General features: G+C 39.8%; 3 protein-coding genes across 4 annotated transcripts; 2 read left to right on the forward strand and 1 right to left on the reverse strand.

Annotated features, from left to right (window-relative positions):
- Positions 1-1,387: 1,387 nt before the first annotated feature.
- On the reverse strand, positions 1,388-4,645 carry arf6a (ADP-ribosylation factor 6a). Its single transcript, XM_026944546.3, has 2 exons — positions 4,268-4,645; positions 1,388-4,113 (listed from the first exon to the last, which is right to left on the reverse strand). Exon 2 carries the CDS (start codon positions 3,439-3,441, stop codon positions 2,914-2,916), a length of 528 nt encoding a protein of 175 aa, XP_026800347.1. The 5' UTR covers positions 3,442-4,113; positions 4,268-4,645; the 3' UTR covers positions 1,388-2,913.
- A 1,731-nt stretch (positions 4,646-6,376) lies between these two features.
- Positions 6,377-13,661, forward strand: prpf39 (PRP39 pre-mRNA processing factor 39 homolog (yeast)). 2 transcript variants are annotated; one of them, XM_026944519.3, is made up of 14 exons: positions 6,377-6,534; positions 8,075-8,646; positions 8,733-8,858; positions 8,975-9,093; positions 9,210-9,377; positions 9,520-9,691; positions 10,099-10,206; positions 10,378-10,542; positions 10,956-11,082; positions 11,779-12,047; positions 12,270-12,454; positions 12,666-12,740; positions 12,917-13,034; positions 13,225-13,661. In XM_026944519.3, exons 1-14 carry the CDS (start codon positions 6,522-6,524, stop codon positions 13,312-13,314), a joined length of 2,307 nt encoding a protein of 768 aa, XP_026800320.3. In that variant the 5' UTR covers positions 6,377-6,521; the 3' UTR covers positions 13,315-13,661. The 2 variants fall into 2 exon arrangements, with proteins under 2 accessions (XP_026800320.3, XP_026800321.3); XM_026944520.3 differs by lacking the exons at positions 12,666-12,740; positions 12,917-13,034; positions 13,225-13,661 and having other exon boundaries at positions 11,779-12,126; positions 12,270-12,406.
- Positions 13,662-15,110: 1,449 nt separating this feature from the next.
- Positions 15,111-18,650, forward strand: faua (FAU ubiquitin like and ribosomal protein S30 fusion a). The gene is made up of 5 exons (XM_026944547.3): positions 15,111-15,219; positions 15,937-16,019; positions 17,467-17,611; positions 17,957-18,012; positions 18,477-18,650. The coding sequence occupies exons 2-5, from the start codon at positions 15,945-15,947 to the stop codon at positions 18,600-18,602; spliced, it is 402 nt and encodes a 133-aa protein (XP_026800348.1). The 5' UTR covers positions 15,111-15,219; positions 15,937-15,944; the 3' UTR covers positions 18,603-18,650.
- Positions 18,651-18,652: the final 2 nt, after the last annotated feature.

The raw sequence follows: 18,652 nt of genomic DNA on the forward strand, positions 1-18,652 counted from the left end.
TGGCTTCAACCAATTCAATTCAAGAGACCAGTCATACAGGTTAATCACTATATGAACTTAATAATACATATAATAACTTTGATAATGAGTTGATAGTGATTTCCATTTCTCTAATAATAAAAAACAACAACATGGATCCCCTGGCCATGGTTCACAGACCAAAGTGAGGTTCTCAAAGTGGCCTAAAAATGACCTTGGACAAAAGCAACCACTTAATAACAACACAGAACTTCTGAGTGCAAAGACGGATAAAAGTGTGCCTTAGATATTCATGTTACCTTTTAGCTTTATGCACAAACATCCCTGTTTCATTTTAAACACTAACAATATAGCACAGAGCTCAGAAGTATATATGTGCATATGGAATGCCCTTGTTCACATTTGGGGTAACAGATGCTTATTTGATTTGTTTAGGAATTTATTAACCCAACTTTGGCTGAGTGTCCTTCATCTCGGTTGTAATCTGGCTGGCACAGCTCTTTCAACACAGCAACAGGTCAAACTCCACCGCAACCTCCACTTGACAAATATGTTCAGTGATTTGCAGCTTTGGCTTGACATTCCCTTATTACAGTATTAGATCGTAGACTGTGAGGTCACTAGTACAGAAACTAGCATAATCCAATAAACACTACAGACCTGGGTATTTCATGTTATTGTGTCACATCACACTCCTTTAATAACAGTAGGTTGGCTGAAAGTTAAATCTTAAATTTTAACTACACCATGAGCAGTTAATATAGACATGAAAGCTCTTATGACTTCATTCAGCCGTTCCTACATTTAGAGGATGAGGTCATCTAGTATTCACAGTTCTTCTTCTAGTCGCTCTCAAACTGGTCTGAGCAGTTTACTATTAAACATAAAAGGTTTATAGGAGCATTCCACATTTCTACTGTCAGGTGCATGACTAACAACTGGATAAAGCTATCAAAATTGAAAGAAAAGCATATCTTTGGTCTGATCACCGGAAATAATGAATCATCTAAGAACACAGTAAACATGGTCTAGACATCAAGACAAAAAGTATGTCATATTTTCAGGTATCTTGTCAATACATATTTATGTAGATGGATATAGTTAGCTCTTTCTGATCCCTAACAATGAGATTTAAACTTGGTTAATACACATTAATGAACTGTTTTGGGGGGTAAACTATGATTCAGGATTATTACAACATTTTAGAATCCTAAAATATCTAACTTTATATACGACATTTTTCAGTGGAAATATTAAGCAATTGATGAAGTTAAATACACCTGAAGTCATTCATGAAATTTTCATCTTGTGGTGTAAAAAGGCTTTGAAATCAAACCCGGAAAATTGAGATATTAGTACGTGTGAATATCATTAAGAAAGGAATGATGCAACTGCTTAACAGCTGAACTGAGGAACTTTGGGTTTTGTTTAATGTGCTAAACCAAGCAAGAGATCATCATGCTGTATATAGAATTCTGAGGTTACGATTAAACAATCCTTCCACAAGGTACAACAGAAGAACTCACTGAATTAAAACAGGCTAAGACTGACCTAATACTGAAACCATTTTCTTCTCACTTTACTTGAACTGCTTCTGGGAATGTTGTCTACGAAAGGAAAAAAATAAATAAATAAATCAACTTCTATTCTATACTGACGATTTCAAGAAGGTGCACTTTCATTGTTGAACTGGAATATGATTATTTTTTTTATTTTTTTCTTCGGCATAACAAATTGCTCTAAATAATACAACAAAGCATTTATTGTAATTTATTAAAACAAAAATCGGCTTCTCTGACTGCAGCGTGCAGCTGTTGGTTATTGTATTTGCAGATCAGAATCCAGAGCACCATGAAAGATCCAGGTAACTAAAAGGTAGCAGGTTTAGTAAACACTTTTTGGGGTACAAGGTCAGAACAGAAATCAGGAATTGCTCACTTCAGCAAATGGCCCTTGTACTTGTTCCCTCACTGACACCATTACATGCATCTCTCCCTCTGTAATTTCTGCCCAGCTCTCATTCATGTTGGCTCATCTCTTGTGAAACACGTTTTGTTTGTGCTTCCCAAGAAAAAAAAAAGCCAAACAATTTTAATACTCATTTACAATTGAGGCTCCACCCCCTCAAAAAAAAAAAAAAAAAAAAAAAAAAAGCCAGTGTCACAAATGAGGGAAAACATGATATCATGTATCCACAGGTTTTTATGCCAAAACTGTCCCAACTATAACATTATTTTCCTATTTGAACTCCTTGCACTCAAAGAGACGCTTTACATTTCTGGATTCTTGAGACATGATGACAAATTGTGACATGATGTCATTTGAAGACAAATGAACAAACTGCAGTTATGACGCCATTCTGGGACAGATAACATGTCTGGAAAGAAAGAAACCTTGGAGTGTGTGAGTGGTAACACTCCCATTACATTCATGGGCAAAATCTGGCTTCTGTGAATGCAAAATGCAAGCAGAGTACCAACATAAGAATGGTGATGTGGTTAAAACAAAAGATGATCAGGGATCCAAAAAAAAAAAAAAAAAAAAAAAAATATTGCAGTGACTAAAAAGAAATCTTAATGAGAGCAAAAGAAATCTACATCTCCATACTTCCAAAAAAAAAAACAAAAAAACACTTTATGTAATATTGAAAGACAATAAGTTGCATTTGAATGTAATATAATTCTAATAGTGCCAAAAGCGAACTTAAGAGCCAGCCAAAAGGATCAGTACATAATATAAAAGAAAACTGTTACAGGGCATGATCAAAATCAACAGAAACAGGATTATGCGCAAACTTCTTTTTGCCAATATTTGCAAGAGGAATTATTTGTTAAATGCTTCCATTTTATATTTTTCTTTCTCATTTAACTTTTCTTGCTCATTTTTTTAATCTATCTATTTCTCTTGCACTGGCCAGTCCAACTGAGCAGTGCATTAAGATTTGTAATTTGAAGTGAGCCAGGTCAGGCCCTCATATAGTCCGTCACCTGTGGTAGCGCACGAAGGCTGCACATACCAATTCCTGTCTCGGATGCGGGTCAAGCCAAGCTTCTCTTGGATCTCATGTGGCTTCATTGCGTCCGGCAGATCTTGCTTGTTGGCAAATATTAAGATGATGGCGTCCCTCATCTCGCGGTCATTGATGATGCGGTGCAGCTCCTGTCTGGCCTCGTCGATGCGATCTCTGTCAGCGCAGTCCACCACAAAGATGAGCCCCTGTGTGCCTGTGTAGTAGTGCCGCCAAAGCGGTCGGATCTTGTCCTGACCTCCCACGTCCCACACGTTAAACTTCACATTCTTATATGTGACGGTTTCCACGTTGAAGCCCACGGTTGGAATGGTGGTGACCGACTGTCCCAGTTTGAGTTTGTAAAGGATGGTTGTCTTACCGGCCGCGTCAAGTCCAAGCATCAATATTCTCATCTCCTTGTTTCCAAAGATCTTTGAAAGCATTTTCCCCATCTTGTTGGTTGTGCATATATTATGTTTATTAAGGAGGAAAAGATCTAGGATTTTTGGTAACGTACCTTTGGTTAGGTTATGTGCTGCTGTAATACTTCAGGTGTAACACCACAATTCTTAGATACTGTAACAGACTGCAAAACTATTGCTTTGCAACAAAAAGTATGGCTCTTCTATGAGACAGAGGAGAACTTCTTCTGAGCTAGATCAATCTGCATACTTTAGAGGAATGAAAGATACTGGAACACCAAGTTAAGACCAGAGGGTGTGGATAAGCAGCCTTCCTGAACCTGTCTGGGTGTCCTGGTGGCTCAACACCTTCTGAAAGACAGGTCCAGAAAAATCCACTTCTTAGCTCTTCAGACTGTCCGGCTGTCTCCGGTGCACAGTGCTGTAACTACTGTAGCTCTGTGTTTTACACTTTAAATAACCCAGCGGCCCACTCGCTGGCCCACAGCAGCCCCGACTTCCTCCTTGTGCGCCGGCTCTCCGCTCGCTTTAGCCACTCGGCACATTAAGCGCCCGGGATTCCCTTCAGGAGTTCATGGTGACCATCGTGCTCCTAATGGCGTAGCAGCAAACTGGAAGCCGAACAACCAGCCGAGGAGAAAACTAAAAAAACTCCAAAGGTCATTGATTCATCCGAGTTTCCGCTCTCCGTGTCTTCTCTCCCTGAAACACAAGAGCCGTTGAGAAAAGGGAGGGGTAACAAACAGGGACAGAGCACAACTTTAATCGGCCGCTCCGTCGCCTACTTTCGCGATACACATAAACCGCTGTGGAAATTACAAAACCGCCATTCGGAGTGGAGGAAAAATCATATTACCTTCCAAACACGGCGGACTCCCCCAACTCCGCTATCCCCTTTTCTCTTGTCTCCCCCTCCAGTCGCTCGCTTCAGTCCCTCAGCCGCGCTGTGTTACCGGAAAAGGTGCGGACCTGCTTCACCCGCCACTTCCTCTGAAGCGCTCGTGCGCTACGCCATTTAGCGCTCGCGCGCTGAGAGGCTCGAGCACAAGTCTATCTGTGGTTGAATGAAATGGACGCCATTCACTGTAAAGCACCGTGGCTTCCACCTTATTTCAGACTGTCCTGGAAGGCTATTCAAGTCTTAAACGTGTACAAGAAATATATTACACGATTTTATAATCACGTGGTTGGTTTACGAAGCTATATCACAGACCTACAGCCTACCAGAGGAAACCAGCTCGGTGGCGTCATTTTACGTTAGGGGGCGGGGCTCCGTGACGTCATACCGATTTTAAATAATGCTTCGAACAGTCGGCGAATTAAAGCCTCTTTTTTTATTGTAACTTTAAACTCGTAACAAGTATATTTTTAAAAATTATCTGAATGCAGGTCTATGCTCACCAGGAACATCTTATGCGAAAAATGTAAACGCTTTCTGTTCTTTTACACATTATAATATCTGCTCCATTGTGGGCCAACAAATGAACCTACAAGTAATTGTAATAAAATTACCATACAAGTTATTAATATATAATAGTAATACAGATAAAAAACAACTGTAATATAAAGTGTTGATATAAAGTGTTTAAAAAACAGGAATGGGGGAAAACAAACAATAAATAAATATAGTAGATAAACAATTACCATCAGTTTGTCAGTTGACTCCACATTGTGTGTGTGTGTGTGTGTGTGTGTGTGTTTAAATTATATCTCTGCAGTATATCTCTTATGCAATTACGAAAAATAGTAGAATTTTAGGCTGGTAAGGGAACTGTAATTTTGGCCAATATTAATTTTAAAATAAAAGACAGGTTTTAAAAGGTTTCTTAACAGATTAACCTGATTATAACTGCACACCATGTAGCTCAAGGCTTCACAGCTGTAGGGTCTGCGGTTCGATCCTGAGCTGGGGTTGCTGTGTGTGTGGAGCTTTGCATGTTCTTCCAGCGTCTGCTTGGGTTTCTGTTGGTTGTCTAGTGTAACATGCACTGATAGTCTCGCACTGTCTTGAAGAACACCTACAACAACTCCCGAGTGACAGTCAGCTGAAATCAATAACATGTACACTTTTGCTGATGGTTTTCATGGTTTTTTTTTGTTTTTTTTTTAACCCTGTGCCTTCTTTGATTATCTTATCTATACAAACTTTTTAGCTCAGACCACTTCAGGCACCCTTTTATCTAGTAGCCTCAGATACACACATCTACTGTAATTTGCATGACAAACTTATGATTACGCAAGAATTTTGCTACATTTCAGGTCAACTCAATCACTGTTAATACAAACCTAAAGTGCTTAAGGTAGTGTTCACGGTTTATAAACCAACTGCATTTTTTTAATCTATCTCAGGTTTTTAGCTTAAATAAAGCTTTTTGCTGAGCATATGTTTCAGCATTCTTATTTGCCACCCAATAACTTTGGTGGAATTTGTATTTGGTGCTGGTGTGCGTGTGTGCACGAATCCACAATATATGACATATATTAAGACAATATATGACAACAGATTATTAGTAAATTATACATCATGACTTGAAAATGTGGTGGTGTAACTGCTACTACTGCTTTCCTAGCTCAAGTGTGTAGGTAAAGTAGTGTGACGTGTATAATAATCCTTAAAACAAACATAAAGATCCACTTATATAACCTAGAGTGAGGAGCTGATTTCTTGGAGAGTTTTGTTAAAGAATGACACGTGTGAGATTTTTGTTTGCCTTTTCTTACTAATGGGAGATTATTTTTGAGGCCTTGTTTAGAAAACTTTATAGTGTTTTCTTAGTTGGATATGGAAAGGAATATCATGTGTATCATAAAAAATATTACTTTGATAAATTCGACCATTTTCCAGCTGTTAATCAGCAGATAATGAGGTAAAACACACTTTTCTTTAAGTTCAAAACAGGCCCAAAAAGAAGCCAACACATTGGCACCTGGTCAGCTTACCCGCCCATTCAGCAGCTGCAGGCGCAGTGCGCATGCGCGGGACGGTCTTGCCCTTGTGTAGCTGCGCTGTGGTGTGAGGAAGTGTAGCATGAGCGCTCGGTACCGCGGCCACATGTTGTTGAACAGATAACTTCAAAAGTTGAGAGAAATTTTTCTGCAAACAAAATTTCATGGAACAATCTGGTACGTAAACGCTCACAAGAATGCTTTGAATTTGTTATAAGTACATTTTTTAATGTATGTTTGAAGTTATTTGTGGAGATCTCGGCGGCAGTGTGTGCAGGCTAATGCTGCTAGCGTTTAGCTTTGTGGCTAACGGACTAGGCCTCACACCAAACCGATACTGTTAGCTTTGCTAGCAGGCACTGCTCTCTGTCGCGTAACCTGCTGGTCTATCCTGAACAGCTAGAATCAATCCTTAGGCCTGGATTATATTTAGTTTATTGTCTTTTTTTATTTTGTAAAAAAAAAAGTAAATAAAAAAGAGCGCACTGGTCTTCAGAGGTAGCTTGCTAAGTGGCGGGCTATCTAGTTATCAGGCTAACTTTAGCAGGCTAGCTGTTAGTTAACTATTAACCAGCTTTCCCGTATAAAAGCGCTGGAATGGCGTTTACGACATGGGCAAATTTACATAAACACACTGCAGGATATTAGCAGATTGCAACACGTGTATGCAAGTTAGTTTTTCCCAAATTAGTAAAGATTAGTTCAGAGAGCTGGCTTGCACGGCTAACGTGCTAGCTCGTGTTTGGTATTTTAGCATAAACCCAGGCGCGAGCACGGCTTCATTTCGGTTTGTCTTCAGGAAGTTTTACGCAGCGCACCATTCAAAAGGCTGTCCTAAATATTAGCAACGTGGCATCTGGTCTCGAAAAATACACAGCAGTGACATTTGGTGGGTTGATCATCAGTTTTGTGGGAAGAACTTGCCGTTTTCTTCTTCCTTTGTCGTTTGTAAGCCATTTATCTTTGTAAATGTAAGCAATGGTTAGTGGATTGTAATTGTTCAATTGTATTGTTTGCTTATGCAAATTTCTCACAGCACATGCTGATGGGTCTCTGCTTCGCTGGCAGACTCTAGCATCAATATCCCGTTGTTTTTGAGCTGGATCAGGAATCATTGGTCCCAGGTGATCACAAGGGGACAGAGCTAAGGGTTGAATACATCATGTGGTCTGACCACTTAAATGACTTGCCCAGGCGTCAGAGATGCATATGGACACATTTGTAGTGAGCACCTCAGGACTGCCCAGTCAACTACAGGATTGACTAACTGCCAGTATTCTCTCGACACATGTTTAAAGATGCCAGGTGTCCATCTCATCTGTTCACTTGGGGTGAAAGAGTTTCTTTCAGCTATTACTTTAATGGTTGTAAGCAGCTGTGTAATGAACAGAATGAGCCATATGATGGTCAGTGCAGATCTCTAACTTCATGTTAATTCAGTTATAATCAGCTCATCACAAGATCCTAAATTTCACTATGATTGAATTTTTTTTAAAACTGTCCTGCAGGGACTGTTATTTTACAACAGTACTATGATGTGGACTGGAAAAACAATATACAAAAATGAACCTCTACATTTCCATGTACAACACACTGCTCTTTCAGTGAGGAGACCCACACCTGATCAGGAAACAGTGCATTTAAATTGCCATCTGAGATCAGTTTTTACATTACAATGTTCTGATTTTATTTTCATTTTTTTTTAATAATTCTCTAGATCCACAGCTCTCGGACGAGGCCATGACGGGGATGGTTGGTGCAGATGCCTCCGACAATGGGAATGCTACTGCTATGGAAGGTGCAGGAGACAGCTTCGTTCCTGACCTTCCTAACATGGCTCCTGATGCTCAGTGGACAATGGACCAAGTACCTGACACTTTTGCTGGTCTTGCAAATCAGCAGAACCCAGAACAAGGCCAGGTGGAGCAGTACGAACAGTACTTGGTAGATGGGCAGTCACAGTCTTCAATGGGGCAAAAATCTGACCTTTCCGAACAACACGATAATTCAACATATGTTGATGGAAATCAGCCGGAAACAAACGGACAGGCTGCAGAGGGTCATCTCAAAGAGTCTGAGTTGAGCTCAGAAAAGCAGGCTGAAACAGGCAGTTCGGACAGCCCAGCGAATATGGAGCTTGAGGATGGGTCCAAAGAGGGAAGTGAAGTAGATGCCTCACTGTCAAAACCTTCGCTCCCCACTGATTTCGACAGGCTCTATAAGGTAGTTGAGGATGATCCTGAGGACTTTAATGGCTGGGTCTACCTTCTGCAATATGTTGAACAAGAGGTGAGTGCTACATAATCCAATAAACAGATTAAACAAAGAGCATGTCAGGTTCATTGTAGATTAAAAGATGTGCATGTGTTTTCCAGAATCACCTGTTGGCTTCGAGAAAGGCATTTGATGCCTTTTTTCTACGCTATCCCTATTGTTACGGCTATTGGAAGAAATATGCAGACATAGAAAAAAAGCATGGCTGCATACAGGAGGCGGATGAGGTAAGGTGTCTCTTTATTGTAAATACACCCAGGCTATAGTTTACTTACTTTCGATTTTATCCAGTGCATTACAATCACATGTTTGACTTGGTGCTAACTCTTTCCTGTCGCCTCAGGTGTATCGAAGAGGTCTGCAGGCCATCCCACTCAGCGTTGACCTTTGGCTTCATTATATAACTTTCTTAAAGGAGAATCAAGACACTAGTGATGGAGAAGCTGAGAATCGCATACGAGCGTAAGTATATTGTCCACAAGTTTAGTAGATGGATGAGCAAATAACATGGATCCTATTTTATTGTTTGCTTTTATTCTAGGTCTTAAATGTGCTCCCCCCCCCTTTTTCTTCTTCAGTGCCTATGAGCATGCAGTTCTTGCTGCGGGTACAGACTTCCGGTCAGACCGTCTGTGGGAAGCTTATATTAGCTGGGAGACTGAGCAGGACAAGTTGGCCAATGTTACAGCAATTTATGACCGTGTCCTGGGTATTCCTACTCAGCTGTATTCCCAGCACTTCCAGAGGTTTGTCTTATAAACATGTGTGTAATATATGTGTTCTCTGCTATCTAAGTGAACACAGGAGATAACACCACAGAGATGATTGATTTAAGAATACAAAATAATATCATTTTGCATTTAACTGTATACATACTATTATTTCCAGGTTCAAGGATCATGTGCAAAACAATAATCCCAAGCACTTCCTGTCTGAAGAGGAGTTTGTTCAGCTAAGGTTGGAACTTGCAGCTGCCAATAAGCCCAGTGGAGAGGGAGAGGAGGAAACCCCCAGTGAGGAGCTACCACCAGGCACAGAAGACCTTCCTGACCCAGCAAAGGTAAGAGCCCAAGCTGGAATCTTTGTGGGTTTTAAACATGCCAGGGATAGGGAGGATCCTACCTGATCCTGGAGAGAAGCAAAACTGTACAGGTTTGAAGAGGTGTCTTTCCGTTAGCAGCCAATGAATACCTGAGGATCCAAGTTGGCATCCAATCAGGGAGTCGATCTAAAAGTGGGATGGGACCGTGACAGAATGACACCGTCCCTCAGCCCTCCCTCGGCTTGGGCGACAGCTGATGTGCAGGGTGTGCATACCGTACTTATCCCAGCGCAAGATGCTGCTAATTTCTCTCGAGCTCATGGTGATGTAAAACCTTGGTAGCTGAATATGCAGTTTGCACGTCACTCGAGATAAGTTGAGCATGTTGTAATGCGATGGCACATAATTGTCCATTTCTCCTTTAGAGAGTCACAGAGATCGAGAACATGCGACATAAGGTGATCGAGACGCGTCAAGAGATATTTAACCACAATGAACATGAAGTCAGCAAGCGCTGGGCCTTTGAAGAAGGGGTAAGTGTTGATTTTAACGTTCTCTAGTTGTATATTTACTTAGTAAAAATGTAGCATGCTTGTCATTTACACGAATAAGTTTTGAATCATTTTGTATGAGGTATGGAAGTTGGTTAGTGTTTCTTCTGCACCGGTGATTTTGAACAAGACCCTTTTTAACACTTCCACTAGATCAAGCGTCCATATTTCCATGTGAAAGCCTTGGAGAAGACTCAGCTTACCAACTGGAGGGAGTACCTGGACTTTGAGCTGGAGAACGGGACACCGGAGCGTGTAGTGGTTCTGTTTGAGCGCTGCCTGATCGCCTGTGCCCTGTACGAGGAGTTTTGGATAAAGGTAAATAGAGCTCCGTTCGCAGAGACTTTCGTTGCTCCTGTCCCCCCCATCAACGTTTTCACTTCCTCAGTAAAACTTCCTGCACTCTTTGCGTGTAACGTTGATATTTGACTGTATCTGTTGTATTAGGAGATGGCCAGCTTGCCACACAAGATTTGACTCCAGCATATGCCAACTTCGTTGCATCTCTCCGTCTCCCACTACCTTACAGAAACTTATCTTATTGGTTCCATGAAGGTGCTGATGGGTTTAAAACAGAAATTCTCAAAACGATCTTGTCAATGGAAATTCACCAGTGCAGGAATCAGAAATGAAAGCTTAATGTCTGTGTTCTTTTCCCGTTTCTACCTTTTATTCCCTGTCCCTCTCTTTCTCTCCTCCCCCTTCTCATCTTTCCTTCTTTACTTCTGAAGTATGCCAAGTACCTGGAGAGCTACAGCACAGAGGGAGTGAGGCACATCTTCAAGAAAGCATGCACCGTCCACCTGCCAAAAAAGCCTACCATCCATGTTCTCTGGGCAGCTTTTGAGGAACAACAAGGTGAATTTCACTGTACTGTTGGTGTAGAGTATTGTCCACATTTGTCTGTATGAGTGGAGCTGTGTTAGAGCATACAGATCAACTGTCCCAGGCCTGTATGAAATCATGTTTCTGCTGTTAATGCATGCAACTCAGTGGCATCACATTATCAGTTCCTCTGTCTAGATCTGAGTGTCTGAGCAAGAGAAATTGAATGTATGCCCAAAAAAAAAAAAAGCCAAGGGGGTGCTGTTTTGTTTTTATGAGTAAATGGAGTACTTTGCATTTCTATATCAACAGACATGTTTAAAAATTAAAGCACAGGATAGGATGTGTTTTAACTCCCATTTAATACATTTTACACCTTGTTGGCCATCATAAAGGTAAAATAGCTTTTTAGGAATTTCTTATCAGTGTTGTCACCTTGGCTGCTCCCTAACTTATTTTAGATTGTACTGATATGTGGTATTTTCTGATTAGTTGTGCTTTCCAAAATAAACACTGAAAGCAGTAAACGTGCAGCAGAGTGCCTTGTGTCCAGTACATTCCTATTTTAATCAGCACAGCCTTTCTTTGTCCTGCAAGTTTCATATCTGAATGCCTGCTCCCTAAACACCTTTATTGGGTTTTGCAGGATCCTAGTCCTGAGGCACACCTCTATGCTGTAATACTGATCTATAAAGTATTTGAGATTTTAAGTTTTAACTTTGTCTCCAGGGAACATTGATGAGGCTCGAGGCATCCTGAAAAGTCTAGAGGAGGCAGTTCCTGGTTTGGCCATGGTGAGACTACGTCGTGTGAGCCTTGAACGTCGCCACGGGAACTTGGATGAAGCAGTAGCTCTTCTGGAGGACGCCATCAAGAATGCAAAAAACACAAGTGAATCGACCTTCTTCTCCGTGAAGCTGGCTAGGCAATTCTTCAAAGTACAGAGGAGTGTTGGAAAGGCTAAAAAAGTATTGCTAGAGGCCATTGAAAAGGATGAGGTAAAATGGCTTTTCACAAGACTTGAATCTACACCTTCATCATCTGTCACATAACTGAAGAGATTAACAATGATGACAGGTTTGATGATGCTTTTAACTAGTGTTTAGTTTGTGTTTGGGGTAAAATGACTTGCATTAAAGAGCTGCTAAAGATGCAGGAAAACTTAAATGTGTTCTAACTTGATGGGCTCATTCTGTCTCTGATCTAACCCCTCCCCCCAGACCAGTCCCAAGCTCTACCTGAACCTGCTGGAACTGGAGTACAGTGGAGACGTGCAGCAGAACGAGGCAGAGATCTTGGCATGCTTCGACCGGGCGCTCAGCAGCACCATGCCGTTAGAGGCGCGTGTAACTTTCTCACAGCGAAAAGTAGAGTTTCTGGAGGACTTTGGAAGCGATATAAATGTGTGAGTTCACTATTTATTTTTTTAAAACTTTTATCACTTGTAATCATCTTTTATGTTCTTTCACCTCCTAAATTGTGGCTCTCAGGTAGCTCCTCTGAGTCAGGAAACACATGACAGAAAATTAATAATTGTCCCACCAATATGTACTTATTACAACCTTCACATAACATGTCTAGTGCTATAAAGAGATCTGCTTTTCTTTCTCACTCAGGCTTGTAGCTGCTTATGAACAGCATCAAAAACTTATGAAAGAGCAGGAGTCCACGAAGAGGAAAGCAGAAAATGGGTAAGTTCCCCCTGAAAAATTATGTATTGGCAGTGCATTAATTAATTTTTATTATCACAAACACTTCTTTAACACTTAAATATTAAATGCTATTCCATTTGGGCATAAATGGAAATGAACTCTTCAGTTCCTTAGAAAAATTATTAACATTTCTAAAATGGTTTTTACTTATGAAGGTCACAAGAGCCAGATTCAAAGAGACAGCGCATGGACGATGGCTCAGTGGCATCTGGCCAGATGATGCCAGACATGCAAGCCAATCACGGAGGATACAACTATAATAACTGGTATCAGGTGTGTGTTTTTGTAAATACCATGTATGGCCTGGTTTTTTTGCCAGGAATTTGGACTCAATGTGCAGCCTTTTAAGATTTATTTATTTGTCTTTTGTCATTATCCTTTGCCAAAATTGCTTTTGAGAGGTGCAGTGTTCTGTTCATAACCATTGTTTTGTTTCCTTTTTTTTTATTTTTTTTTTTTATAGCAATACAACTCCTGGGGAAGTCAGAACACCTGGGGCCAGTACGGCCAGTATGGCCAGTATAACCAGTACTACCCCCCACCCCCGACATGAATGGCGTACAGTCTGATGGAGTGACGCTGAAGTCCCTTTTACCTGTTCTTATTGCTACTCTTGACATTCTCAGTCATTTGACATGTTTCTTTGTGTTCTGAGCATGTGTGTTGGAAGTGAAGTTTCTTTTTCTGTAAAAAGGTGTGGATGCTTCATTTTAGCTTGATTTAGTGTGGTCTCTTTGGAAATTTAGTTGTTTTGGATGAATTAAATTTGTATGGAAGCAAGTAGAAAATTCTGAAACCCTGTTTCTGCCCTCCTAAATGATTCATCACTGTTTTCAGAGCCAAATGTGAAATGAAGGCTTTTTATTTTGAATTAATTTCATAATAAAGAGATTGCTGAGACATTTGTCTTGATTTTAATGTGCAAGATGACATTAATTACTAATGATCTTTGTATTGAACTTCTCAGTACAGTGAGTTACAACAGAAGTAGGTGATTAGTAATCTACATTACTTGCACAACAGATTACCCGTTTTCCTTATGCTTCTTTTGATGTTTTCCCCGTGTAGGGAGTTTAATAATGTCGATCTAATGTGTTTTACAGAATTCCTCTAAGAAACAAATGAGCTATCAAGAGAATATTGAAAACATAATGGCTTTTTGCAGAGTATAAAATTCCTCAAATAAATGCACAACAAAGAGGAAAATTAAAAGCCTAACAGGTATAAAGCTGTGCACTTAAAAAAACTTCAGTTTTACATTTGGACATCTATCTGTCTTGATAATTAAAAGCAATATTTAAATATATTTAGTATTTTACAGAAACAGCCAGTGCAATCAAGTATAGGGAAATGTGTGATAGGACAGATTGAATTTTGTCTTTGATGTAAGTATTCTAAAGAAGCATGGCTTACTCTTGACTGACTGAAAACCATTTTAAATGATGTTTGGTAATTTGGTAATTTACTTTCATCCACAATTACATGTATAAATCATTATTTACTTGTAGTATATTTATTTAGTTGTCTTCAGTAACTGCTTGCGATGGATCTGGAGACTACCTCAGCAACACTGGAGAACCACGGCACCATGCACACACTCCTTCACGCCTGGGGCAAACAAGTGTTGCCAATCTGCATAACTGCATGTTTTTAGACAGTGGGAGGAAACCAGAGAACCTGGAGGAAACTCCACTCAGACAGTAACCCGATGCCACCCACTGAGCGATTGAGCTCCCATACTCTTCTATGACATCAATAAATTGCAATTCAGTAACAGGTTTAAAAAGTCTTCTCCAAATTCATCACCATACTCTGATATTGTATGAATACAGTAGACTAAAATTACTACATACTGTAATTCATTTCTTACAGCAATAACAACAATAACAGGGTTTAGAAAATCTTCAATATTTCCAGTCATAACCAATCTTTAAAATTTAGCATGAACAGCTTAAGTAAAAAACAGTCAAAATAAAAAAAAAAAAAAAAAGGATATAAAAAGTTTACACCTGTTGAAATGGCAGGTTTTTGTTATGTAAAAAATGAAATCAAGATAAATCATGTCAGAACGTTTTCCACCCTCAATATGGAAATATATATATATATATATATATATATATATATATATATATATATAATATTTTATTATTATTACTAAATAGTACTATTTATTACTGTTTATTAAATATATTATGTATGAATATTGTCATTACTATATATCATTGCTATTATTTATTATATATCACAATTGTCCCACTCTGTTTAATGCAGAAATTATTTATTAAATTAATTATTTATCTAAAAGTGCTTATTATTATTAGGGCAATCTAGTGGGTGTTTTCAAACTCTTGAGCAGTGACGTAACGCCTTCCCAGAATTCTTAGCCGTGCACATGCGCACATCAGACAACACGCTGGTCCTTTTCTCGCTTCGTGTGGACGGATTAGCACCGTGCGATGTAAGGCCCCTCTCTCACTTTATGCTTTTATTATGTTTTCATTCTTAATATCGGGTTTAAATAGCGTTTGTTTGCGTATATAAGACTTGGAGTATGTGCTGTACAAGTTTTCAGGCTAATGTGCAGTATATTGGGAGTATTTTTTAATATTTTGGACCGCGTGCCTCATGCTGCTGAGTGCCGAGCGGAACAGTGTGTTAAAGAAGCTAAAGCTAAAGCTAGCACAGTGCACGGCATGTCTAACACACAACACTAGAGTCATTTCACGACACCTCCTTATTTCCTGCTGGATTACTTTATATAAGCTGTTTATTTGAGTCCACAGTACGAAAGATTAAAATAATGAATTAGTAGCTAACTCGGAATGTGGTGCGCTAGCTCCCCTTAAGCTATCTTTTCGTAAAAATGGGGCAGGAAGTGAGGAAAACAGCTGGAGTACATTAATCATAACCTGTTAGTTATTTTCACTCTGGTTTTATGATGATTCTGGTTCATTTCTGACTGATTACCTGGTTTAGAGTTGATCTTAGTTACGACAGAACCCAAAGGCTACAAGATACACTGAATAAGTAATTAATGACGTAGCAAAAAAAGAAAATGTCTGCCACCAGGCAAACGCATGTGTACCGTCTAAAAGCTTAAATACTATATTTAATATTAAATACACCATGAAAATATGAACTTCTAATCATATCTGACTGTTTTTCTTTACCTCAGCAATCAACATGCAGCTGTTTGTGCGTGCACAGAACCTGCACACCCTTGAGGTGACAGGGCATGAGACTGTACAGGATATCAAGGTGAGAAATGCACTGATCTCATTTAGTTTCTAACACAATGCCCATGTCCAAGTGCTGAGCTTCAGCTAATGAAGGCTCAGAGTAATGGAGTGAGCTCTTTACGAGCTTCTGATGCAAATGCTAAGCTGTATAAAATGGCATAGCCATGATGGTGGCTGTTTTGAGTAAAGAATAAGACATGACCGATGGGGGTGATGCAGTCCAACATGAAGTGGAGCTACTGGTATAACAGCATGACTCAAAGTGTTTTATTCCTCTTATACCAAAGCAGTTTGCTAGTGATTACATTTTTTACTTTATTAATGAGGGTAGTCGCTTAAGATAAAGGTTTTAGGTCTGTGGAGAAAACCTGTTTTTACATTCTAGTTCAGAAGATCAGGTAATGACTTGTCATTTGTTGGTTTGCTTTTTGTGAAACACAAGAAGTAATCATTTTGTTTTGACAGCTTCACATTTAAAAATGGTGTCACAGAAAATGTTAGGAACAGATATGCACAGTAACTCTGTTGTTCTTTATCTCATTGGCCCTATTTGTGTAGGATTAGTTTATCAGGGGGATGTCAGCATCCCCCCCCCCCCCCCCCCCCCACGTTTCCTCAGTGATATAAATCTCACATCCAGACAGCAATAAATTTACCACATGAGCAGTGAGTTTCTAGTGGGTTGTGTTTTCTGTGCACCCATATGTTTGTGTCATGTGGACATATGATCATACTCCATTCACAACATGGCGTCTGAGCGGTTGAAGAGGCACTGGGGTAGAGAAGAGACACTGATTCTTATTTTACTTTGGGACGAGCCAAAGTAGTTCCAGCAACAATTTGGAAATAATCAAACAATCGCAAAGTATATAAGAAGCATCCATTTTTCATTTTGTGACTCAGGAAATGTTTAATATTTGGGGGAGGGTCACTGATCCACAAGCTAAGAGACTGAATACAGCAAGTAACAGCAGCCAACATGAGGTGACAACTACATAGAAAACTACTAATGTGCATTTGGACAGCACTAAAATGAACAGAGGACTACTGAGCTTGGTGAAAACCTCTGATAATTCAGTTTCTTATTTTCTCAGAGGAGGATGGAGGAAAAACACTGACACGCCAGTCTAGATGGTGGTAAAGTCACAGAGCGCCTGTAAAATAGGAATTTACCCCAGGACCCCATGTAAATTTAATCCTGTCCAGATTGAAATAGTGTATTGGAAATTAAACAACACCTTCTGACCAATCACTTTCGAGAATTCAACAGCGCTTTGGTATAAGATCACGTGTTCACAACTTCACATGTTCATGACATCAAATACATCACTCCTGAATAGGAACATATGTAGTCTGCCCTTCAGCATTTCAAGCCAGTATTGAGAGAAGCGAATGATGTGGAGTGTCTGTAAGTGTCCTGTGCTTATATAGACACTGCTGACTAAATGTGGTGGTGTGTGTCCCAGGCCCATGTCCAGACTCTAGAGGGTCTGTCTGTGGAGGACCAGGTACTTCTCCTGTCTGGCACCCCTCTTGAAGATGCCGCTACCCTTGTGAGCTGTGGAATTTCAGAGCACTGCACTCTGGAGGTTGTTGGCAGGCTTCTGGGAGGCAAGTACATGAATTTTAGAAACCACTGTTTGGTGTGTGGACCTACACTTCTAAACTCTTTCGAGCCATAAGTAGTGTTTAAGGAACTATTATTACAGTTTGATTTGCTGTTTATAAATTACTGCAAATTTTTAGGTGTAGCTCCAAAAGTCATTTAAAAACAGTTTGTAAAGCAGGTGGAATCTGATGTGGCTCCTGCATAGTTAGAATGAAAACTTGTGGCCATGCCAGCCATTTGCAGAGATGACTGATGATCCTTGTAATAAAGTAGCATCAAATGTTTATTTTCATCGTGTTTAAGCAAATACTCACTGCTCTTGTTAATCTTTTATCTTCTCTTTCTAGGTAAGGTCCACGGTTCTCTGGCTCGTGCTGGTAAAGTACGAGGACAGACACCCAAGGTGAGTGCAAAGGCCTTTTTTTTAATGGCCCACAATAAAATGGGTGTTATGATGTTTGGGACCTGTCCGTGTCTTCTCTAATCATAAAACTTTAAAAGTCAGCACAACATGAAGCACTAGATTTTTCTAAGAACTTGCTGTGAATTATGAATACTCTGGGTGTTTAATTTTTTTTTTTCTGGATCAGCCTTTTTGATTCAGGAAAAAGGATTGTAGTGTGCCTTCTCACTTGAATCCTAAAGGAGTTAGGTATTCATTAGTTTTAGATTTTCCCTACAAATTATATGCACATATTATGGTCTGGGTTGTATAATGCTGCACTAGCATACTACTTGTATGCTCAAACACAGAGCAAGGAAATCCTTTCGGTGATGATCTGAGTTTACATAAAACAGACATGACTGAGTGAAAGGATTTAAACAGCAGAGGTCATATCTGCTCTCTTTCTCTCCTGCTGCTTTCAGGTGGACAAACAGGAGAAGAAGAAAAAGAAGACAGGCCGTGCTAAGCGCCGCATCCAGTACAACCGTCGCTTTGTGAATGTGGTGCCCACCTTCGGAAAGAAGAAGGGTCCTAATGCCAACTCTTAAATAGTTTTCTGTAACATGTGTTCATAATAAAGTTGGAGGTTAGACACAGC

This window comes from Pangasianodon hypophthalmus, chromosome 19 (assembly GCF_027358585.1).
Source record: "Pangasianodon hypophthalmus isolate fPanHyp1 chromosome 19, fPanHyp1.pri, whole genome shotgun sequence".
NCBI lineage: Eukaryota > Metazoa > Chordata > Actinopteri > Siluriformes > Pangasiidae > Pangasianodon > Pangasianodon hypophthalmus.